Genomic DNA, 25,227 nt, shown 5'->3' with positions numbered 1-25,227 from the left:
CAGCTTAACGTCCTAGAAAGCCCCTATTAAAATAAAAACAGAGCCCAAGCCGAGGGCAGGAAGCCCCTATTAGAATAAGAACAGAGCTCAATGCCCTTGAAGGCCCCATATCAAAATGTAAACTGAACTTGAGGAATTGCTCCACCCCTTCTAGAGGTCCCCTAGACCAGTCCTTAAAACTAAGCTGAAACCCACCTCGGGGTCCAAGTCCCTGCTCCGCTGTGTCGGGTACACTTGGACCCAAGCTTGAGCTTGTAAATAAACCCTCGTGTGTTTGCATCGGTGTCGGCTCCTTGGTGGTTTCTTGGATTCGCGATCTTGGGCACAACATAATAACACTCTGATAACAGTACTTAGTGGATAAGTGTAAGCTGGATGAATCTATTCTCCAAATTCTAGTTTTCCAGTTTTTATTCTTTTTTGCATATTTGGGGCTCACAGTTGGTGAACCTGAACATTCTGACTACTTTCAACAGTTCTTTGTGTGCTTAGAATTTCAGAGTCAGAGTAATGCTGATGAGAGTGGAGGGCAAAACGCACCTGACACCCTGCAGACCCCTTGTCCCTACTATATATCTATATACATATGATAGATAACATTCTTCAGGCACTGGTAGCTGCCTAAGAACAAAGGCAGGGGAAAAACAAATGGTCAGCTAATAAAGATCGAAGTCATGTAGGATATGAAACTCGACTATAGTTTGTCACCGTCTTAATGATTTATAAGAAAAACACAATCTTAATACTAATCAGGTCTCCACGAGCCTATAGACTCAATTTCCTTGTCCCTAACGTCACATTCACCGCCATAGGATAGAAAACCCCATATAATCAGTCACAGGGACAGCTTTTTCTGCCAATGGGTCCTGTCCCCATGCAATAATAAAAACACCTTTTGGCACCATAAAATGTCTCAAGAATTCTTTCTGGACCATTGGGTTCAACGATCCTGCCTCAATGCAATGTGTCTTACTTTGCCTCCTGGTCAAAATGATCACTTTACCCAGGATGTATCTAGATATTCTAACAAGATATTTGCATAAAACTCACAATATGAAGCTATTAACTCTTTAAAAAAAATTTTTTATCAGTGGCTGTCTATAAGCTGCCACTTCATTTTAAGAGATCAGCACCAAATGTGGCCGGATTCAAAACAGAGGTCCTGAGGCATTTCCACCATCTGTCATTCAGGTAATATATCAATAAATGTTTATTAAATTCTTCTTACATGCCAGAAACTTTTCTATGTCAAGCATGGTGGAGACACGACTATGGATAAGTCATGATTCCTACTCTGGATGATCTTACTGTTAAGTAGAAGTAAGACAGATCTAAAAACTGACTCTTATCTCCCTAAGAATAGGAGCAAGGTGGGATGTCTACTCTCGCCCCTGCTATTCAACATTGTTCTAGAGATAAGAATCAATGTAATAAGGCAAAAATTAAAGAAGAGAAATGAAAGGCATAAATATTGAGGTGAATAATTAAAATGCTCTATCCTCAGACAAACAAAAGATACTAGAATAAGTGAATTTACCAATGTCATAGGATATAAGGTCATAATACAAAATTGTCTCTATGTATCAGTAATGAGACATTGGAAAATGAATTTTTAAGAGCGTTACCAATTACAGTAACATCAAAAATATAAAATACTTTGGAATAAATTTAACGAAAGACATTCAAGTCCTCTACCTTGACTTACAGTATTGTGAGGAGAAATTAAAGATCTAAGTAAATGGGGAGATATGCCATGTTCATGGTCCAAAGCCTCAGCATCGTTAAGATGTGAATCCTCTCCAAATTGTTCTATAGAAATATAACCCCAAACAAAATCTCAGATTTTTTTTGTAGAAATTGATAAGCTGGTTTTAATACTTACATAAAAATAGAAAAAGCACTTAGAATAGCCAAAGCAATCTAGAAAAAGAACAGTTTTTGCTTCCTAACTTTAAGATATTATAAAACTAGCATAATTAAGATAAAGTGGCATGGGCATAAGAACAGACAAAGAGATAAATGGAAAGAATGGAAAATCCAGAAATAGGCCCACACATGTACAGTTAATTGATTTTTAACAAGTTGCCAAAGGAATTCAATGGGATATGAGTTATTTTACAAAAGGTGCTGAAACAACCAGATTACTATATGGAAAAAATGAACCCCAGCCCTAGCTCATAGCAGGCCCCCAAATTAATTTAATATACATCATATACAGAAACACAAAAGCTAAAATCAGAAAGCTTCTATAAGAAAACAATAGTTTTGTGACCTTGGAATGGGCAGAGTTTTCGTAAATGGAACAAAATTCATTAACCAAAAAAAAAAAAAAAAAAAAATAGAATCAATAAATTACACTGAAACACAATTTAAAAATTTATCAGGGTCGCCTGCGTGGGTCAGTCGGTTAAGCATCTGGCTCTTGATTTCAGCTCAAGTTGTGGTCTCAGGGTCATGAGATTGAGCCCAGTGGCTGGATGTGGAGCCTGCTTAAGGTTCTCTCTCCCTCTCTGCCCTCTGCCCACCAACCCCCTCACACATGCTCTCTCTCTCTTAAAAAAAAAAATTAAAAAAATAAAAAGAAAGAAAGGACTCTATTGCATGGTAACCACCAGAAATTGCACCAATTCCTAAATCACAAATTCAAACATCCTACTCTGGGATTATGTTCCCCTTGACCTTGTCAAGCTCTCCACTTCGATGGCCTCGCCATTTCTTCTGTATCGATCAGCTCCTATTTCTTCACTTCCCTCTATCCAGGATAAAGTCTGCAATATTATTATTGCTTCCTTGTAGACAACCTCAGCTCTTTTGCCTCTTTTCCTTCTATTCCCTTTGCCCGTTGCAGCTCAACCCCGCATAAAGCAAGCTGCTGCTTGTTCTGTGCCTACCTGCATGCAGCTGAGCGTCTCTGGGCCAAAATCCCACAGTCGAGTAGACTGATGTGACTCTAGTTCTGTGATGACCAATCTTATTCTAAGCTTGTGACTTCCAGCCTCACTGCTGACATAAGCTTATTTCGCTCTCCTCAAGGACTATTCTCTGGTTTCTAGCTGCACTCATTCCATACTGTGTTCCTCCTTGCTAAACACTTTGCTCATAGTATTTTTTTAAGAAAACCCAAATAGCACGTAATCCAAGCCTTCCCACTACCAAACCCAAACACCTGGTGGCATTACCACACCACTTTCCTTCTCTCCTTTGTCTGGGAGGAAGTGTCCACTTCTCCGGGTCTTTTTAAAAGCCAGGCTCCCCATTGGCACCCTCAGATCCTACCCTATTATTTGCTTTTTTGTTAGGGTTTCTGCCCTTGCTCTTTTTAACCCTTCATTCTCTGCTGGATCCATCCAATAAAAATTCAAACATTTGTGTACCTACTCTTGTTGTTCTGCTCTCCTCCAGCTATTGGCATGACTCGTGCTTCCCTATGTAGCTGCCCTTCTAAGAGTTGTCTGCATCACATCCTCATGTTTTATTCTTTCTTCAGTGTATTCAGTTTTGCTTCTGCCCTCTCCACTCCTTAGAAACTGACCTTCATGCTGCCAAAGCCAGTGGTGATTTCTCCTTCCTTTTTTTACTGGAACTTTCTATGGCTATCAACCACCACCTTTTTCCCTGAAATGCTAAGCTTCTTCTCTTGGCTTCAATGACACACACTTCTTTGATTGGTCTTCTCAGACACCTTTGCCAACACCCCCATACTTCCTCCCCTGTCTGAATTCTGACACTTGAGTTCCTCAGGGAGCAGTCCACGGCCCTCTTCTTCTCCCCTTAAATCCTCATCCCGTGTATTCATATTTTACATATTATGACCCTTAAATGATTATCTGTAACCTTGCTCTTTCTTCTGGTCCCCAGACTCTTGTATTCAATGACTTATTTGGTGTTTCTGACTTGGATGGCTCACAGAAGGCTCCGCATGAATATGCCTTAAGTAAACAACTAATTTCCCCATTTCCACCTCTCCATCAGTTTTCCACATTTGGGTAAACTGCACCGAAGCAGAACTCTAGCTCCATATTTCCTGCTACCTTCTCCTTTTGCCCCCCTCCTCCAACACATATTCTAATTCATCACAAATTCCTATGGATTTTGTTCTTAAAACATGTCTTGAAATTATTACTGACATGTCTATATCCTTCTTTATAGATCTAACCCAGGCCACCATCACCTCTTGTCTGACTCCTGCCTAACTACCAATTGGTCTTCTTGCTTCACTTTTTGCCGTTCTTTAATCCATTCCCCATGTAGCAGCCAGAATGATTAGATAAATGAGTATAGGATAATGTCTCCCACTCACCCATAAACTGCCACCTCCATGGTGTATTTCACTTAAAACCTAAGGGATGCCTGAGTGGCTCAGTCAGTTAAGCATCTGCCTTCAGCTCAGGTCACGGTCTCAGGGTCCTGGGATTGAGCCCCACATCAAGGGGGGTGGTCCCTGCTCAGCACAGGGCCTGCTTTTCCCTCTCCCTCTGCCCCTGCTTGTGCTCTCTCTCTCTCAAATAAATAATTAAAAATCATTTTAAAAAAATCCCACAACCTAAACCCCTTGTGTGGCCTCAAAGCCCCACATAATGTAGCTTTCCTTGCCAAACTCCTCCTGAAATGTGTTTCCACTTATTCACTATACTGATTTCCCACTTCACATCTAGTACCTAGAGTAACCAGTCTCTCCTATTTCAGGGAGTTTGTACAACCTGTTCACTCAGCATGGGACATTCTCTCCACCATTCTTTGCCCAGCTACCTCCAAGTCAGTACATTTAGTTCCAATATCACCTTCTGTCTGTTTTTTTGTCTCTTGACAGCCCGGTATTTTCTACTGTAACAGCCCAACTTGTAAATATGTGTTTATTTGTGTGTGTGTTCACTTAATGCCAGTTTTCTCCAAAGATGTTTAATATTCATGAAGGTAGAGACCACACTTGTTTTGTTCGCCACTGTGTATCAGTAATTACAGTTCCTGACCCATAGCAGACACTCCATAAATATTTGTTGAATGAATTTACTGTTTATAATATAAATAATGATAATGTTTCCATCCCTGGACTGGTTTCAATTGTCTGTTTTTCTGTAATTATTCCTTGTCCCCTAATCCCTAATACAGGCAAGATATATCATTCCCTCCTACAAAGTGCTAGTTTACAGCCCTCTGTATTTATATTTACCATGCCACTAATGATGGATATTTCTGATATTCAGTAATATTCCATTCTCCTCCACTGTTGAGTTATAGGTAAGATTGTATTTTCCCTACTGTGTTAGATTAGGTTACGGCTCCTGATGTCTTGTGCGCCTCTGTGTGATGAGATGATTATACCTCCCGACCCTTTGGCTTCCTCATCTGGCTTCCTCATCTGATCTGTGTTGCCTCTCTGTTTGAAGGATTAAATTTCTCTGATATCAGATATAGGCCATGGGATTCACTTTGGTCTGAGTGGAAGGGCGGTGTGCCACTTCTGAGAAGCATTAATGCCACAGCCTCAATCCACAAACTTTCTTTTCCATATCTCATGAGAATGGCAATGTCTGATGTAAGGGCTGCTCCTTTAGCATAGGCCCCAGGGACTTAGGTGATCTTCAGGGAGCATGTCACATGAGCAAGAAATAAATTGCCTGTAAACCACTGAGATTTGGGGAATTTATTGTGGCCACAGTTTAACCCAATCTCAGCTGCCTGGGAGACTCACTTCCTTGAAGTTAGATGCGGCTAGTGTGACAGCTTCAGCTGACTGAGTATGAACAGAAGTGACATGCATCACTTCTGAGAGAGTTTAGCTTGGTCATGTCTCTCCAGGCTTCAGAAGTCATGCCTTCAGGTCCAAATGCAGTGGAGCAGGAATGAATCAGGAACAAAATGTAAAGAAGATTAGATTATGTATGACTTGGTAAAGAGAGAGAAACTGAAATTTCCTGGAAGAATATCTGTGCCTGATACAAAGGTACCTTGACTCTCTCATCCAAATCCTTACTGCTGCCTTTGCATTTTTTGGGCTAGGACCTGGCTACAAGGAAGTCCTAAAAGTCAGAGACCCCTTAGTATCATTTCTGTTTGGTTCCCCACCAACTAGGTGAAGGGTCTTTGTGTACTTACTAAGGTAGTGTGGCTCAAGGCAAGCTCCAGGAGGAGTCTCTGCTCTGTCCCTGTCTGCGGAGGGTCAATGGTGTGCCTCAGTGTGGGACTCAAGGCCTTTCTCCTAGGCAGTACTTAACTGATGTCAGTGGTTTATTGATAGTTGCCTGTGGCCAGGAGGTTCTTGGGAAAGTGGCTAAAATACCCTATGAGGGACGCCTGGGTGGCTCAGCAGTTGAGCATCTGTCTTTGGCTCAGGGCGTGATCCCCGAGTCCCGGGATTGAGTCCCACATTGGGCTTCCTCCATGGAACCTGCTTCTCCCTCTGCCTATGTCTCTGACTCTCTCTCCATGTCTCTCATGAATAAATAAATAAAATCTTTAAAAAATACCCTATGAAATAGTGCCAAGCTCCAACTTCTGGTTGAAGAGACATTTCCTGAATACCTGCTCTCTTCCTGGCAATTGAGATTATTTCCTTATAACCACCAGCTAAGGAAAATATGATCTCCATTAGGCAGATGGTGACTCTGGCTCATTGAGTATAGGGATCTTGCCCTTGAATGGAGAGTGTGCATGGAGAGCCTGCGATTTGAACACAAATATTTGAATTCTGTTCTCTCAGTCTCTCTGTCTCTCCCTCACTGTATGTTAGAGATGCTGCATATACCACTACTATGCTCTTAATATTTCCTTCTCTAAATCTCATCCCTAGAATCTCTTCCCTTTGAAGCTCTTCTTACTGGCCTGGTGTTAAAAGCTATTTTTCAATCTCCTGGAAGGAGTTCCTATGTAATAAAAATTAGTTCCTAGAAGTGTAATAGAAAAAACCAGGGGTCAAGCTTTGAGAATCAAAATAGCAAAACCTTCCTCTACTTCTATTGGTTGATTCTAGCATGAGCAGTGATGGACTTACATGGGACACTGGGAATTCAGAACTCCCAGCCCAGGACAGTCCTTTCAGGGATGCTTCAGATGTCTGAGGCATTGCCTAGTGGCCATGAGAGCACAGTAGGGTGCTCCAGAGGAGAAGGCCAGCTGTGAGATCTCTCCCCAGAATGCTTCCCAGAACTAACTGTGGACTTCTTTTGTTGGAGGACACATCATAACTAGGGGGATATGCTGGGGCATCCGCAGGCACCTGCAGCTCAGACAGACACCCATTGCTCCACTTGCTGCTTCCACGTCTGTTCTGAAGTTGATCTGCAGCTCTTAGGGGTGACTAATTGCTATGTGGTGGCTCTGCCAGGTGTTTCAGGGCCTGCAGTCACTCAGGCTTCTGGAAAGTTCTTCGTGGGAATTTGAATAACCTGTCTGTGCTGTGTTAAGCTTTGTTCAGCAACAAAACTTCCAGTCCTCCTCCTCCATGATTCCCTTCCTTTCCTTTTTTTTAATTTATAAATTTATTTTTTATTGGTGTTCAATTTGCCAACATATAGAATAACACCCAGTGCTCATCCCATCAAGTGCCCCCCTCAGTGCCCGTCACCCAGTCACCCCCCCCACCCACCTCCCCTTCCACCACCCCTAGTTTGTTTCCCAGAGTTAGGAGTCTCTCATGTTCTGTCTCCCTCTCTGATATTTCCCACTCATTTTTTCTCCTTTCCCCTTTATTCCTTCCTTCTCACTATTTTTTATATTCCCCAAATGAATGAGACCATATAGTGTTTGTCCTTCTCCGATTGACTCATTTCACTCAGCCTAATACCCTCCAGTTCTATCCACCTTGAAGCAAATGGTGGATATTTGTCGTTTCTAATGGCTGAGGAATATTCCATTGTATACATAAACCACATCTTCTTTATCCATTCATCTTTCGATGGACACCGGGGCTCCTTCCACAGTTTGGCTATTGTGGACATTGCTGCTAGAAACATTGGGGTGCAGGTGTCCCGGCGTTTCATTGTATCTGTATCTTTGGGGTAAATCCCCAGCAGTGCAATTGCTGGGTCGTAGGGCAGGTCTATTTTTAACTCTTTGAGGAACCTCCACACAGTTTTCCAGAGTGGCTGCACCAGTTCACATTCCCACTAACAGTGCAGGAGGGTTCCCTTTTCTCCACATCCTCTCCAACATTTGTGGTTTCCTGCCTTGTTAATTTTCCCCATTCTCACTGGTGTGAGGTGGTATCTCATTGTGGTTTTGATTTGTATTTCCCTGATGATTCCCTTCCTTTCCATGGATGCTTGGTAGGAAAGGGCTGAATCTCCAGTCCTTGCTGAGGGACAAGGCAGGTATGAGGCGTGTGAAAACAGGTGCAGAGTTGGACTCTTTAATTCAGGTCATGCCAATTACTGCTCCTTTGAGTTGATATCTGCTTCTTATACCCTATTCTTATACCCTGGAAAGCTGGCCTTACTGACAGAAGCTGGGCATTATCTTATTCCTTATCTCATTCTACAATGGCCAGTACAGCATCATGCCACTTCCTACGCATTGTGAGAGTGAGGAAGAGCTTCTCCACCCATGTCCAAGCAGAAAGGGACTTGAGTGTGGGAGCATTTGCTTCCTGAGGGAGCACATGGGAGCCTGGAAAATCTTCTGGAGGGAAAAGGAGGTCGTGCTCTAGCAGGCAGGAGAGCAGCTACTCCTTTCCAGAAGAAAGATGAGAGGAGATTGTCTCCACTTTCCAGGACTTTTTCTGGAGTGGGAACAGATAAGCCCATGATGTTACCCCTTTCTGCCAGAACTGACCTACCTGGCTTGGTGTAGTTAGGTTGGCATTGTGCTGCTGGAAACCACAGGAGTGGGTGGCTGTGCCCAGCTCATTCTCCCTCTGCCCAGAGTTGGCTTTCTTTGAGTTACTTCCTGGATTCCTTCCTTGTCCTCTGCCAGACCAGTTCTCCCATTTGTTCCTTTCTCACCCTTATAGTGTTTAGTCACCCATTTCTGGACTACTTCTGTCCCTTTAATAAACGTTCTTTCCAAAACCTTTTGAAATGTTGCTCATGAGAGAGCACTCAGCAATGGCAGAGCTCTAAACCATGAGTGATTCCCATATTACCTGTAGTTTTCTGGAAAATATTACTTCACTTAAACCAGCATTTCTGGTAATTGGGGTTTACTTAATCCCAGTATCTAAATTTTCATTGTTGGTGGTTGTTGTTGGTGGTGGGTTTGTTTTATGGATATGAAGGGTTTCTGCCCTAACTCTTCCTTTTTTGTCCAAATCCAGTGTTGACTAGATCTCTGACCTGGTCAGTTCCCAAGATCTACCGATCTTCTCGATAATGAGGACATCATGGGCGCTCAAGTCATCATCTCAAGGATCCAGGAGAGTAGAAGGTGCACTGATTATGGAATTAGAAGCTGGGTTTCAAGTTCAAACTGCTGCTCGCTCAATCTCAGGTGAAAACAAAAGTTGTGTTTCATTTGGAAATGAAATTTCTTCAGTTGAAAATGGGCCTTATGATATCATGTATTTCATGTATCATGTAAAGTGATGTATATAAAAGAAGCAAAATACTGTACAAACCATAGTGGACGGTGACAATCACAATGAAAAGGAAGAAAAGAGGAGAAGAGTAATGATACAAATAAACATGAGATCAGAATGACTTTCTCTTCTGGGTGGGAAGGAAAGAGACTCTGGCAAACCATGTGGGTAGAATGAGTCCCTTTCCTTCTGCTTCCCCCAGCCATGCAGAGGTCACTGAGCAAATATTTATGGATTCCTACCATGTGTCCCTGGGGATACAAAATAAGCAAGATTTGATTTCTGTGTTATATGCCATGACAGAGGTAGGCATCCAACACAATGGAAACAGATGAGGGAACAGTGAATTGTCCCAGATGTGGCTGTGAGTCTGAGGCTCTGGGCCTGGGGGAACTGGTTGCATCTGAGCTGAACTTTAAAGGATTCAGTAGGGGAAAGGGTGGGGAAAGGAAGGCCTAGGTTGAGAGAATGATGTGGGCAAAGGCATTGAAGTTTGGTGATGAGTTCAGGGAGCAGAGAGTAGCCTGTTGTGGCCACAAATGGGTCAGGTGGCTGGAAATGAGGCTGTTAGGTAAGCTGGGCCTAGGTGAGTCTTGGTGGCACATCCTAGGATCCAAGGGGCAAGTCTACCAGGAGCATGGCTTTCCTTTGGAGGGCTAGGCCAAGGGAAATGGTGAGGCTGAGTCTTGAATGTGAATTGGGAGCCAGTTGGACAGGAACCTGGGTATTTGGGGCATGCTGTAGAGGGGAGTGATGCAGGCTATGAGTGCTTACTTTCCTTAGGCCCAAAGGACTTCTCACCCAGTGTGGAGAAATAGAAGCACCAGGAGGCCAGAGCAGAGCTCTCTGAGGGGCAGCTATAGGACAGGGCCATCTCTCACCTGACCTCGAGGTGGGGCCAAGATGAGCCATCTTCTATCCTCAGTGAGTCCTGCCATCAGGTACCAGGTAGGGTTTGTGGGAGCACCAGACCTTGCCACAAGAAACTTCCTGGTATCTCCATCCACCAATAGATCTTTTAAGAGAGTCTCAGGCTGACAACATATTTTGTAATGCTACAAAAAAATTGTGAACATTTCACAATGTGAAATGCTAAAGAGAGGATGACAATGCAAGGATCATCCACTGTGGGAAATACTGGCCTGAACAGTTATGTATGCAAATAAAAAGCATAACAAATGAGAGTGCTTCCATCACCTGATAATGATTTCTTTTCCTGGACTGCACTGATCTTAGGCAAGAAATAGGAGTGTCTTGCAGCAAGGGACAACTTGCTCAGAGATGGGCGAGGCTCAGAGGACTGGAATAAAAAGAGTCATGGCACACTTGGGCAAGCTTTGTCTTTGGAAACAAGGTCCTCCCCCCCAGCCACAAAAAAAGCCCCAGCATCATTATCCCAAGCATTCTCAGAACTGGGAGGGTCTGTGGAATTTTACAGATGGGAAGGGTCTTGTGAAAAAATGTCAGAGAGAGGAGAAGATCCTGAGGCTGTCACCTGAGCCTCTTGTCTCCCACTGGACTTTCTGTGGCCTCATCTCAATTCAATGCTTGGTTGCCAAAAATCTCTAGACCAGTGGAGTGGGACTTCTGTCTGTTCATAACAAAGGCATGAGGAGGCTTGCAAAATTTTGTCTAGGAAAAAGATTTTAATATGTATGTGTATATATAATTTTATATTTATATATACATAGATTTTTATATTCATACATTTTATATATTTATGTATATTTGTGTGTTTGTGTGTGTGTGTAGTGGTGGGAGGACAAGTTCCCAAGCTCTGCTCATAGACCCAGCAGGAAAGCACTCATATTTAGCTCCCAGCAAGGTATTTCATGAATTTCCTGAAGCTGCTGCTTCACTGGCATCATCGATGGGGCTGTTGGGGCTGTAGAATTCACGAGATTCTTGTCATGCCAGTTCTTACTTCCACATGAGATTTTCAGAATAATGGTGATGAGAAGATAGAAGTGAAGACTAGAGAACATTTAGTATAGGGAAAACACTGAGTGATTGAGTCCCAACAATTGTTCATTCCAGGTCTCTAAGGACTGTGACCTATTCTTCTCTGGCCACTCGACTGGTAAGAGGAGGCAGCCAAGAATCACAGGGATTGGACATCTTCCAAGAGGCCATGGAGTGTCCCCAAGGCAATCATGCTTACGATTGTCTGCCCCCCATCCTTGTAATCCTCTCCTACTCTCCCTCCTTTTGGGTCCTCTGTCCTCCTCCTCATCCACTTATGTCTTGAGTCTATGATGATAGACTCAGTAACTTCCTGGAACACGGAGGGAAACATTTTAGTCCCTATATAAGACCCGTCAGGCCCATAGGTTCTTAAGTCTAGCAATCCCTCTGGTTCTCCAGAGAGAAAAGGAGCCAAACCCACCTGCTGGGGTGCAGCCTGCACCAGCGTTCCTGCCTTCACCTGTCTCTGCACACCCCGGGCCTGGGAGTCTGTGGGGACCGGTGGCAGAAGTGCACGGGTTCCATCTCATCTTGCTCCTCCTGGCAGATGGGGCTGGGACCTGGGCCCTTTTCTGGGTCAAAGTGTTAGATGGATGACAGCTGAGATCAGATTCACTTACCACACTCTTGTTCTTCTCTCTCCCTATACTTGTTGCCGACTACATTTTATTTGGGAATCCAGAATGTCCCAGTGCTGTTGTAGTCAGATGCCTGATTTCTGTTTACTGGCTGTTCTTGGTCCTTGGAGCACTTTATATGGACTGTAAGAGCAAAAACAGCTCTAAAGCATCTCTGTGTGTTTTTTCAGTAGAAAGGCCACTTCCCTCAGCCCCAGGGATGCCGGACTCCTGCTGCTTTATCCTCTGCTGACCTAATTCTTTTAAGATTATTGCTCACTGCTGGTTCTTCCTCAGTGTGAAGTGAGTACTTTATTAAGGAAGCAGTTTCTCCCCCACCTCCAAACCCTGTAAAGGGTAAAAGAATCATTTTGGGGGAGGTGTCAAGCTAGGAAAGCCTAGGCTCTGCTCTCTATTGCCATCAGAAGATTGTAGACTCAGAGGAACTTGGTTCAAATCCTGGTTCCCCCTTACCAGACATGTGAGTTACTTAACCCCTCTGAGCCCAGAAAGCTTCCTCATATAGAAAACAAGAAATTATATCTATGCCATGGGGGTATTGTAGAAAGTAAATGAGATCCATATAGAATGATAGCCCAGGATCTGACACATATTTGCGTCCTCATAAATCTTTTGCCCCCTTCAAAATGTCTCTCACTGTGGAAATGATTTAGCCTTGGCCAGTGGAATAGCCTCAGAACTGGAGGCCTCCGATGGCAGCATTTATAGCAAGAGCCATATATTCTCCTAAATGATCTTTGAGTTGTTAAATCAGTAAGGAGATGTGATGTTTTAATTTTCCCCATTGCTGTAAAATACACAAAAGCAAAGCTAACAGTATAAGCAGCCCCTGAGATCACTAAGTGAGAAGCGCTCGGGGGTGCCGTGAGCTCATGAGATCTGAACCCATGGCTTCAGAAAAATGGCAAATGTTAGGTCTTGAAACTTGGGCATTACTCGTGGATGGCTAAGATCTCAAATATTAAACCTCAGATCAACTGGTCTTCGTGGCTCTGGAGAGAAGGGTAGGCCACTTCCAGAATTACGATGCAAGAAAGGTAGGTGCCATCAGCAGCGGACAGCCTTGTCCAGGCAGGGACCAGACCAAAGTGAGGGATGGATGCCTCTATGTGGAAGGCCATTCGGGTTTCCACATCCTCTCCCTGAGCATCAGGAACCTGAACTTCTAGAGAACAAGTCTGAGGTGGCTAGCTTGCCTTCTGGCCCTGAATACTCTGGAGACTATGTTTCATTTTGGGGTTGTATGCTTCAGGGTATTAACAGCGGTTTAATGGGATCTTTTATTTTTCCCCCAGAAGAGAAGGAATTCCTTCCTTTTTAAAAGAAAAAAGCAAATAACAGGATTAGCAACACTATGTTCCTGCAGAGCATTCTGGTTCAAGAACAAATTTAGAATGGGAACAGCAGGTGATCTCCCCCGTAGAGCCTGCACCCTGAGATGACTTCCCAGAGACAACTGTGAGGGCCCTGGGAGGGCTGAAGGAAGCTCTCAAGTTTTCAATGATAACAACTTTGAAAATATCAATATATAAGTCCGAATTCTGCATCTCTGCTCTGGGGAGTGCTGATATTTAGGAGGGAGGGTGAGTTCTGGGATTGCAACCCTGGCTCAGGAATCCTGGATTCTCTAGAAGATACAATGAAGTACCTTTAAGGCCTCTCTGGCCCTGTAGTTAGTATCAATGCTCAGTACAGTGCCTAGTAGATGGCAGAGTCCTTTTAAAAGTGACAAATGAATGGATATGTGACTATTGCCCAGTGTAGAAGTTGCTCTGAAGCTCATCTTTAAAACAGGTTCTGAGGATGAGGACACTTAAGTCCACTTAAACAGGACTCGGGGATGACAGTTCTATTCAGGAACCCATAGTTCTCGGTGGCATCATTTGCACATGCAGCTTTGCAAGCGGACCAAATCAGATATTTAAGCCATGCTTTCTTGCCTTTAATTAAAACTAGGTTCTGGCATTGCTGACATTTATGCGTTTGTTCTTCATTCATTATTCAACATTTTTTTTTTTAGTAAATATTGTGTCTATCATGTCCATGTAATATTTTGCACTGAAAAAAACAGATAGGCGGGCAGCCTGGGTGGCTCAGTGGTTTAGCGCTGCCTTCAGCCCAGAGCATGATCCTGGAGACCCAGGATTGAGTCCCACATCAGGTTCCCTGCATGGAGCCTGCTTCTCTCTCTGCCTGTGTCTCTGCCTCTCTCTCCTCTCTGTATATTCTCATGAATAAATAAATAAAATCTAAAACAAACAAACAAACAAAAAAACCAGATAGACATCTCGCCCTTGGGGAACTTACTGTATTAGCGCATGTAATAACGGGTGCTGTAACAGACGAACCCAGAAATCGCAGTGGGTAAGCACAATACAGATTTATTTCTTGTTCTTGTAAGGTCACATAGACAATGTGGTGGCCAAGGGCAGTCTGCCCTAAAATGAACCACTTCGGCATACTGATTATTTTAAATTGAAGTTATTTAAGAAACAACCAGTTCAAGAAGAACCTGACTGCACCCTTGATCCCATCCTTTGTCTCCAGAAAGCAGAAAATAATTCATCCTCGTGATAGGTACCCTCCCTGTACGTACCCGGAGGCAAAGAGACATTGGGATTTTTTTTGTTTGTCTTTTTCTCCTATTTATCTGTCTCTTGTCAATTTAATTCTTGGACCATCTAGAAGCACTTTGAAGGACAGAGGGAAAAAATCTTCCTTCCCAACAGCTATGAGGGAGGGAGAAGGGAGCACTCAGATCATTGTGTTTTTTTAAGTACTTGGGCTGACGGAAGGCTGTGCCATCTTCAATGTGTGGCTTCCAAGGTCACCCTGGGCATTGACATTAATGATCAGACAGTGGGACAGAGAGAATGGGAGCCTGGATATTGTGAACATCACATTCACCTACATTATATTATCAGAACTCAGTCATAGGGCTTTCTCACCTCTAAGAGGATAGGAAATGGTGCTCTTGGCTGAGCAGTGACCTCCCAGCAGAAACTCTTCATTAGAGAAGGAGGATATGAATATTTTGTGAAATGGTAGACATGTGTGCCATACTTACATTCTGTTGGGTACGGAGAGAATGGGTGCAGTAATAAACATGTTAAGTGACTACGTTAGATAGTATTTCAGATGATAATATGAAAAAAAGTCAGGTGAGAGGCATAGAGGGTGCAAACAAATTGGGAAATAATCTTCCTCAGTGACTACTTGTTAGGCCTACTGTCTACAGAGTAAATGTGAGTTGACCCTTTGCATGAGCCAGAAGTAAGGACTCTCTTTCCTGAATTGTGCTGGAGCACCTTGAATTAGAAAGAGAGAACTTACTTTGTGTTCTGAGGGGCACACATTGTCATCATCACAAAGGTCTCCAGGGTTATGGAGTTTATTGAGTACAAAAGACATTGTCAAAAGCATAATAGATGCAGACAGATAAAGTGGGTTTAAACTGCTCCTGGGCTCTTTCTATTCCTTGAGCTCTTGTATGCATGTAGTAACTGACCCAGGCTGAAATTCAGATGCTTTTAGTTTTGATTCTTTGTCTCTTTTTCAATAATATCAGCTTCTTAATTCTAGAAGGATCTACTTCCTAGATGTGTATAGAATATCAAGTGTTGATTTCTTCCATAGTAATAAAGGATTACTTGTTGCTGAGGAACCTGGTTCCTCATGCTGGTTACCTAATATCAATGAAAGAAGGTTAGTTGGAAAGGAGCTGATGAAGGAATTAAATGTTGCTAATAATACATGGAATGATGGGAAAAAGTTCTGTTTTTGATATGAGGGTCCTGGGATCGAGTCCCTCATTGGGCTCCCTGCTCATCGGGAAGTCTACTACTCCCTCTCTGTCTGCCCTTCTTTCCCACTCATGCTTTCATGCTTGCTCACTCTCTTATAAATAAAATCTTAAAAAAAAAAAAAGTCAGGAGCTATTATGCTAAGTGAAATAAGATTGGGAAGTACAAATATATGATTTCACTTACATGTGGAATCTAAAAAACAAACAAACGACAAAACAAACTAATAAGCAAGAATCAGATCTACAGATACAGAGCACTGATGGTTGCCAGAGGGGAGGGTGATAGGGGGACAGCAGATGAGTGAAGGGGAGTGGGAGATACAGGCTTCTAGTATGGAATGAGTAAGTTAGGGGGGGGATTGTGGATGACGAGGAAATTAAGGCCATTCCACTTTAAGTTCAGCGTTAGCACAAGCATAGCCATCCCAGGCCCCTGTGAATAAGAGCTGAAATTTACATTACTTCAGTTACAGGGAAAAAGCAGCTTACAGCTTAACGCCCTAGAAAGCCCCATATTAGAATGAGAACAGAGCCCAAGCCAGTGGCAGGAAGCCCCATATTAGAATGAGAACAGAGCTCAATGCCAGTGGCAGAAAGTTCCATATCAGAATGAGAGCAGAGCTCAATGCCCTTGAAAGCCCCATACCAGAATGTAAACAGAACTTGAGAAATTGCTCCACCCCTTCTGGAGGTCCCCTAGACCAGCCCATAAAACTAAGCTGAAACCCACCTCGGGGCCCAAGTCCCTGCTCCGCCGTGTCGGGTATTCTTGGACCCAAGCTCGAGTTTGTAAATAAACCCTCGTGTGTTTGCATCGGTGTCGGCTCCTTGGTGGTTTCTCGGATTCACAATCTTGGGCACAACAGGGATGGAAGGCACAGCACAGGGAACACAGCTGAAGATATTGTAATAGTGTTGCACAGTGACAGATGGTAGCAACACTTGTGAAAGCACAGTGTAATATTTGGAGTTGTTGAATCACTATATTGTACACCTGAAACCAATGTAATATCATGTTAACTATAGGGAAAAAAATCTGATGAGTCAAGAAAAAGGAGCTTAGAGATTTCTGAAAATTCAACTCTTTCCTTGCACTGTGGGCTCAATCCAGTAAGCATTTATTAATCCTTCTTGCAGACCTGGCACTATGCTAGGCACCAGGGATAAAGCAGTAAACACAGTTCTGCTCTTGGTCCAGGGCTCACCATCCAGGCATGGAAGAAAGACTGGATTTTAGCTGGACTGAGAAGGGCCATGAATGCTATGCTGACAATCCTGGGTTTATGCTCCACAGTTAGTGAAGAATCATCAAAGAGATGATTTCTCTGCTAGGGAGTGGGTAGGAGGCTGTGACACTTTTGGCAAGTCAACCTCTTTGACCCCCATTTTCTTTGTCTAGAAAGGGAAGATAATAATTACTTCCCTGCCCATCTTGCAGGGCTGTTAAAAGATCAAATGAAATCATATTATGCTACTCAGGTGTCAAGAACTATGATTAGGGCTGGTTAATAATCTAGATGTCTGGGAGAACAAGGGAAGAGAGGTGCCACGCAGTGATGCTCTGAGAACACTGCAAAATCTTTTATCCAGCGTGGACCTTTGTAGGAGAGAAACTAAGCCTAGGGAAAAAACAAACAAACAAAAAAAAACAATAACAAACTTAGCAGAAAACAAAAAACAAAAAACACCAAAAAATGAGTCATGGAATATTCTGAAAGAAAAGTGATTTTTTTCCTTTTTAAGTGAAACTTTTTTGTGAGTGAAGAAAATGAACAGAAAATGCTGTGGGGTACAGGTAAAAATGCAAATTCAGATGTAAAGCAAGGGAAGGAGCCCCCAAGAGCACTGCAGCCAAAGCCGGTTCAGAGCTGGCAGGAGTCTTCTGCAGCATCTGTCAGGAACTGCCAGGACGCACCAGAAGCTGCCAGGATGTGTGCTGCTCACCAAAACATCAGCTCCAAAGCAGGAAAGGCTCGACAGCTGTCACCGGGCCCTGACCAGGCCTCTGGAGAACATTCCAAAAGTTCTCCTGAATTGTTTTTCCTCCAGGGAGTGCTTGACCCCAAGGGAGTTCACTGTTCCAGAAATAAAGACTCTGTTCTCTGCTATCTTTTCATTCTTAGTTCTAGCAATTTCCTGCAAGTGTTCCAGGAATTTCCTGTGAGTGTTATCCCAGGAATTTTCTGCAAGCATTGTTCCAGGAGGGAAGAAGCTTCTGTCCAGGAGTCCTCCGGGCCTATTTGGCTTTTCTTCGGATTTAAGGCCTCACACACCAATACAGTGCCTATTATAAACCAAGGCATTGCTTAGGACAAACAGGGTAAGTTAATATAATGTAGGTTAGACTTGCCCTATCTCCAAACCACGAAATCCCATTAACTCAACCCAAATTTGTGAATTCATCTCAATATTGAAAGCATCTACAGGAGGTCTTTAGCTTGGGGGAAAATGCTTATTTTAGACTGTTTTCTTCTAATTTGTAACATTTTGAAAAAGTACAGAGAAGGAAAAGTTCACCAATATTTTGTCAAATAATGAGTAATCATACAAAGTCAATGTTTAGGCCAAATCTCAATATTATAGAAATAAACTGGTTACTACAGTTATCACAGATATAAAATCTGAACAATATATAAGCCCTTATTAAATATTTCACTTTTTTTTTAATGCTTCACAATAACAGAGAGGAATTTCACCTCCAGATAAGAGAAAGAGGCTGAAGTTCAGCTGCCTAAACTATGTCTCCTTTCATTCTTACCAGATAGGACTCTTACAAAGTAGGCATTCAACTTCATTTCATAGATAAGATTGAAGCCAAGAGAGTGATTTTTGTCAAAGGTCTCACAGTAGTACCAGAGCTATGATTTAAGCCAGACTATCTAACCCCCCACGTCCCAAGCTCTTTCCTGGACATCGAGTGTTTCCTGGGACTTTGGCCAGAGTCTAGTTGAGGGTAGGGAGGGGGTGTGGCAGTAGAGGGTTTGCAAAACTGGGTGGATCAGTGGATAGAGGAAAAGCCTCTCTACCACAGAGGAGTGAGTACTGACCTATTACGAAACATTGCCCAGATCCAACCCCTCCCTTCCTCTCTCTGCCTCCTTCTTCCCTCTTCCTTTTAGAGCGGGGTTTCTCAATCTTGGCTCTATTGACATTTTAAGACCAGATGATTCTTTGTTGTGGGGCGCTGTCCTGTTCTTTGTGGGGGGTTTAGTAGCATCCCTGGCCTCTTATCTACTAGATGCCAGTAGCAGCTCTTAGTCATGACCATGAAACCTATAGACATGGGAATATCTACTCTACCCAATCCCCCAGTTAAGAACCATTGTTTTATGGTGACCAACCATCCCCTATTGCCCTAGACTGAGAGATTTGTCACAATTTCCGTGCTTCAACCAGGAGAGTTGGGACCAGACAGGGACGCTTGGTGATCCTACAAGTGAGATCTCATCTCCTGCTTAAATAAAGTGTATGGAGGGAGGGGGGCATGGTGTTGACAATGTCCGGGCAGTCTGTGGTTTCGCTAAGCTGGTGCTATCCAAGTACATGTGCCTAAGACTCCTTCTTTCACCAAGTAGACTGTGAGGGGCCTGGGGGAAGTGACCCACTGCAGAGAGGCTGGCTGAGTAGCCGCATGGGTTGTTCTAAGACTAAAGAGGACAAGGGGGAATGTGTGTGTGTGTGTGTGTGTGTGTGTGTGTGCATGTATGTGCAAGTGGGGAGGCACAGCTGGGCACACAAAGCTCACAGCGCTGCCCAGGTGGGCAGTGTGCATGTGTGTTTATACCAGGAAGGAAAGGATACTGGAAGGGGGAAGGTTTGCAGCTCCGGGTTGACTTGGCCTGGGTCCGTAAGGTTTGGGTGGGTGTTTTAATTTATTTGACAATTAGAAATATTCTCATGAGTTACTCTGATAACTTATCAAGGGCCTTTTCCTGAGAGAAACAAGCAAAAGAAAAATATCAAAAATTGTTTTGTTAACAGGATAATTTTTGTTGTGTCATCAATAATACATTTGCAATAGTAATAAAGATTTTGGTTCTTGGCAAACTTACAAAACACTATGAAATTCGTTTGTCTGTCCAGCTTCTGCTCTTGGGGCCATTCATACGCCCATTTACAGGATGAAACCCACTGCGTCCTGAAAACAACAATGCTGAGGTCAAATGGCCAGGTTTTGGTTCTGGGTCACTGGGCTCCAGGGCTGGGGACCTCTGTATTCGTCCCAGCTGTGTGTGAATGAGGCATCTGTGTAAGGGGTGGGTTGCTGTAAACCTGAATGGCAAAATGACAAGTGGAGAGGGCAAAGGTGTGAATCATTTCTCTTGCTGTGGCTCTGCCCACAGCCCTTCTTCCTTCTCTGCCTTGGGCAGGGGGGCGACGAAGCAGGTTCCCTGAGGGTGGTGCTGAAGACCACACAGGTCATCCCCTGGCTGGTATCTGTCTGGGCCTTTCGTCTGTGTTCTTTGTGACAGATGTTGGGAGTGTGCCTTCCTATGTATGATTGTTTGCATTTTCCTTGATTATGTAAACTGGTGGCTTTTGCCAAGAACTCTCTGTGCCCTGAAGCTCTAGGCTGCTCTCTTTCCATTGGCCGGCCAAGTTTCACTTCATTGGGAAGTGTATTTTTCAAGTTGCTGAGCAGCAATACGTGTTAGTGCCTCTTGGGGAGTGAGACACCTGGATTCAGGGACCTGACCGGCAACAATGACAGCTGACGAATTGGTTTTCTTCGTGAATGGCAAAAAGGTGAGAAAGAGCTGGGCTTTGGTCCGGCTTCTCTGCTCCCCGGGAGAGAGGTGTGTCCTTCTATTCTCTCTCTTTCAGATCCTCTCTCACTCCTTCCCCTCTCCTCTCTCTCTCTCCCTTCAAAGTGTGGGTGCCTTTTGGGTAACACTGAGGAAAGAAAACCTGCTTAGAGCTGGAACACAGTCAAGACGCAAAGGGGGCAGAGGAGCGTGGGGAGGCAGGCTAGCAGAGGGGTTCGAGTCCACACCATCTTCAGCAGCAGAGACACTAGCTCAAAGCTGAGATGGGGCATAGGTCCCTCCGTGAGATCGGAAGTCACCCCCCACACCTCTATTTCTGTGTGTTTAATCCAGGCTTTCATCACCCTCTTTCCTGAGAGAAGGAACAGGAACTTGTTTTCTTAGCAGCAAGAAAATATAAGATGGACATAGCCTTTGATTTTGGTACTTCATGGTAAATGTGACAGCTAACTTGTGTGAGGACATTTACTGGCATGTTGTGGCAAGCCACATTTATTTTTTCCATAAGGGACATGTTCCTCCCCCTCCCTGCACTTGGTACTGCATATAAATATTTCAAGTTTCTTACTGTGATAAAAACTGCCTACTTGGATGAACTTTATCAGTATGAGGGGAAATGGGGGCGGGGTGGTGGGTGGAGCAGAGAGGGACTTCAGACTTGGGTACCAGTCCTGTGGGCACTGCAAGGGTGTGAATCTTTGCAAATTTCACAGCAGGTTCAGGGAGGGAACGTGCAAACACATTGCATCGTCCCCAGCCCCGTCCATACACCGTTGCTGGGGTGCTCCTGCCTGCTCCAGTTCTCCAGTAGGGAATGAGAGGGACAGTAAAAGGATAGCCATAGTTGCACCTTATAAATGGCCATGTGAACAGTGTGAGCGATGAATATGATAAAGGACCCCCAAAGAAGGGTAGTTTTGTTTTGCTCTATTGGCACTTTTGAGTTGAGAAATTGGGCAATGTTTGAGGTAATTTTCAAGGGCTAAAATGTGTTTCATGGGGCATCCAGGGCTTAAATTGTCAGGATGTGTCTGGGTGACTGGCAAAGGGAATTCCATGAGCCATGGCACATCAGTGCTCTGAAGATCATTGGATTCAGTGTGAGTGGTGCCACTGGGAGGCACTGAGGATAAGGTCAGCCATGTTCTTCCAGATTTGGTGTGTTTCTCCATGCCAACGTCTTTTCAGGATTGGCATCTGGTAGCAAACCAAGAGGTAAGGCAAAGTTTCTCTGTTGACTGACGGTCGTGAGACTTTTGCATCCAACTTTGCCAACAACTTTGTTGTGCATCCAGTGATTACATTGGAGGGATTCAAGAAACAGTTGAGTTGACTTTCTAGAAGTGTTACTCATACAAAGCATCTTCTGTGGAATTTTTTTAAGCAATTTTTACATTGAGTGAGAAGCTGGATGCAATGACTTCGAAGGCCACATTTTACTCTAAGATTCTATTATTTATCATGCCATCAATTCGTGTGTGACAGGACAAAGTTCTGCTCTTCTTAGGGATGGCATGCTGTGATGCACTGGACCTGAATGGGAATGTTTCAAGGTAAATCTGGCTTGGCAAAGCTGTTTCTCCCTGAATTTTAGTTCCACTTTAGGGAAAGCAATTTAAAATTTTTAGATGGTATCGTCATATCAGACCCTACTATCTCTGGAAACTTTTACTATTGTCAATTTCTGTGATGCATACTCATGTTTGTAATTTATAAACCTGTGGCCTCTTGAGAAACTACTAGAAAGGTGGAGAGGCAGTCAAGGAGTGATAAAGTAAAAGCTGTGCTTTGCAAACAAGACCAAGCAGGAATTCCCAGATCAAGGCAGCTGTGAGTAAGTTTGTTTCCATTTCTATTTCTAATATCTTACTAGATGTAGATCTTTTGTTACTGGATATTGTGTGGATAAGTTACCAAAGAAGCTGTTGGAGTGGGTGACTCATTCTGCAATGTAAGCCTATTATTCTTCCAATTTCAGGCACTCTAGGACTCTGTCTCCACCAACTGGGGTCCTGGAGAGGGTATAAGATGCCACCGATCAAATACCTCAGGCGCCTTCTGTGGTGGTGATGGGCCTTGATGATCATCGTTTCCATGTTTTCTGTTTTAGAGTCAAAGTTGGAGGGAAAGAAAGAGCTGCCCAGGATTTTGGTATTATTGTAGTGACAGTCATTTGGGTGGGCAGCAGTCTAGAGTTTCTCAGCAGTCGCTTTCTGTTTAGTGGAGATCGCAGCACCTGGAAGAGTCTGGCAGACTTGGTGTGCAGGGTGCAGCTAAAGGCGTCCAGGGGTGATCCTCACAGAAGCAGGTGGCAGCTACAGAGAGCCTCACAGTGGCTTGGGCTCACTCACCTATATGAGCTCCTCCCAGGCCTGTGCCTGTGGGGTCGTATGCATTGGATGAATATGATCTCTAAAGAAGAGGCCAGGCATCTGCCATTCGAGACCTTATGGACCAGTTAAAGAGATAGATTATAATTAGGCAAAGTAATAAATTGCAAAATGTATTTCACAGAAAACGAATCTCATGAAATGCTCTTTTCAGATACTCCCCTCTCTCTCTCTTTCTAAAGAAGATTTATTTATTTTAGAGAGAGGGAGAGGAGGGAGAAAATGTGCACACTTGCAAGTGGGGGGAGGGGTAGAGGAGAGAATCTCCAGCAGACTTCCTGTGGAGCATGAAACGTGACACGGGGCTCCATCCCATGACCCATGAGATCATGACCTGAACTGAAATCATGAGTCTTAACCAACTGAGCCACCCAGGCACCTCCTCTTTTCAGATATTCTTAAACTACTTAGCACAATGTAGGCACATAGCAGGTGCCCAATTTAATGAGGACAGAATGAAGGCACGAGTATTAAAAGCCCTTAGAAATCCTCTACTGAAGAAATTTATTTTTTAAACGTTTTTGCATTTTGAAATTATTTTAAATGTACAAAAAAGTTGCAAGAAGAATACAAAAAAATACTCACAAGACTACTCACATTCACCAGCTGTTGCCATTTTGCCACATTTGCTTTATCATTATCTCTCATTTTCTCTCCCTGTACACACACACACACACACACACACACACACACACACACAGGTGTTTATGTGATACACGCATGTATTTGATATATATGGATATGTTTACAGATATATATATGTAGATACACAGATGTATATAAGTACCTAAATAATTTTTTATATTTATTTATGTATATAGTTAATAGAAATGGATACATAAAATATAAAATTTTCTTTCCCAACCATTTGAGGGTAAATTTCCAATGTCATGCTCTCTTACCCCTTAAATGAAGAGTGAGAGTATTCTTATAGAACCAGTCCCTATAAAAGTCAGGAAATCCAGTGTTGATATAATACTATTATCTAATCTATAGCCCTTCTGCAACATATTCCAATTTCCCCAATAATATCATTTATAACTTTTCCCCTAAGCCAGTCCACAGGACCCAGGGTCATACAGTCAATTGCCATATTTCTTAAATTTCCTGAAAGCTGGAACGGCTCTTTAACTTTCCTTGTCTTTTGTGCCATTGATGTTTATGAGGAGAATGGGCCATTATTTCTTAGAATATCTCTGATTTTGAGTTTGTGTCATGCTTTCTTATAATTGGATTCAGAGTCTGCATTTGGGGCAAGAATGCCAGAGAAGTGATAAATGTTCCTCCGTGCATTATATTGGGAGACACAAGATGTCAGTTTCCCCATTATTTAGAGGGGAAATTATTTTCCCCATTATTCACATTATTTCCCCAATGTGAACTTGGATCACTTGGTTAAAGTGGTATCCATCAGTTTTCTCCACTGTAAGATTACTTTTTTAACTTTTATAGTTAATAAATAATCTGTGAGAAGATACTTTGAGTCTATGTATCTTGATCATTAAGCTTTCACCTGTTAGTTTTAGCACCCATTGATGATTCTTGACTGGATCAATTATTATACTGATTGCAAGATGGTTAACTGTATTCATTAGTTGTCATTCCTAGAAGAACTTTCCTTTCTTTCCAATTTGTTTATTTATTAGTTATCACTTTGGACTCATAAGTCTTAATCTTATTTAGTGGGTTAAAATCTATTAGAGCTAGTATTTATTTTGATCTTTAAGTTTTATCAGAACAATCTGCTGAACCCAGTATTTCCTCAGCTCATATACCCACAAAGCATCTGTCCTTTGGAATATCCATTGTGGCGTCCTGTTCAGAGAGGGTACCATGGAGTTGCCCGGGGCAACCCTGCAGCTGCACTGTGAGAGTGGCACAGCCATTCTCTCTACGAATGCAAGGAAGGTTAGACCACTCCTGGCTGGGGTGACATAAAAAACCTTTGCCAGAAAAAAAAAAAAAAAAACAACCTTTGCCAGGGAAGCGTTTGGGGTCTTCTAAGTCAAGATGCAGGTGGAAGAGGAACAGAATGGCCAAAGGCACAGAGTTAGAGGCACATGTTGTATTTTCTCTGGAGTGTGAAGACCAGGTTCGCAGAGATCTAGGAGAAAAGGCTGAAAATGAAGACAGCCTAAGGAACTTGGATGCT

At 43.2% G+C, this 25,227-nt stretch overlaps 1 protein-coding gene and 1 long non-coding RNA gene across 4 annotated transcripts in view; one reads left to right on the top strand and one right to left on the bottom strand.

Annotated features, from left to right (window-relative positions):
• Positions 1–17,631: 17,631 nt before the first annotated feature.
• On the bottom strand, positions 17,632–23,286 carry LOC119869680. Its single transcript, XR_005372282.1, has 2 exons — positions 19,972–23,286; positions 17,632–18,203 (listed from the first exon to the last, which is right to left on the bottom strand). It is a non-coding gene; the product is annotated as an uncharacterized LOC119869680 (long non-coding RNA).
• Positions 20,498–25,227, top strand: part of XDH (xanthine dehydrogenase) — a 60,009-nt gene continuing 55,279 nt past the window's right edge. The window contains exon 1 of one of the 3 annotated variants that reach the window (XM_038561203.1): positions 20,498–20,665. In XM_038561203.1, the coding sequence (XP_038417131.1) occupies positions 20,624–20,665 (42 nt within the window). In that variant the 5' untranslated portion in view covers positions 20,498–20,623. The remainder of the gene's footprint in view (positions 20,666–25,227) is intronic. The other 2 variants (XM_038561202.1, XM_038561204.1) reach the window with 2 other exon arrangements.

This window comes from Canis lupus, chromosome 17 (genome assembly GCF_011100685.1).
Source record: "Canis lupus familiaris isolate Mischka breed German Shepherd chromosome 17, alternate assembly UU_Cfam_GSD_1.0, whole genome shotgun sequence".
In the NCBI taxonomy this organism is placed as follows: domain Eukaryota; kingdom Metazoa; phylum Chordata; class Mammalia; order Carnivora; family Canidae; genus Canis; species Canis lupus.
Note: the sequence above shows the minus strand (reverse complement) of the source record. Positions and strands in the feature narration are given on the sequence as shown.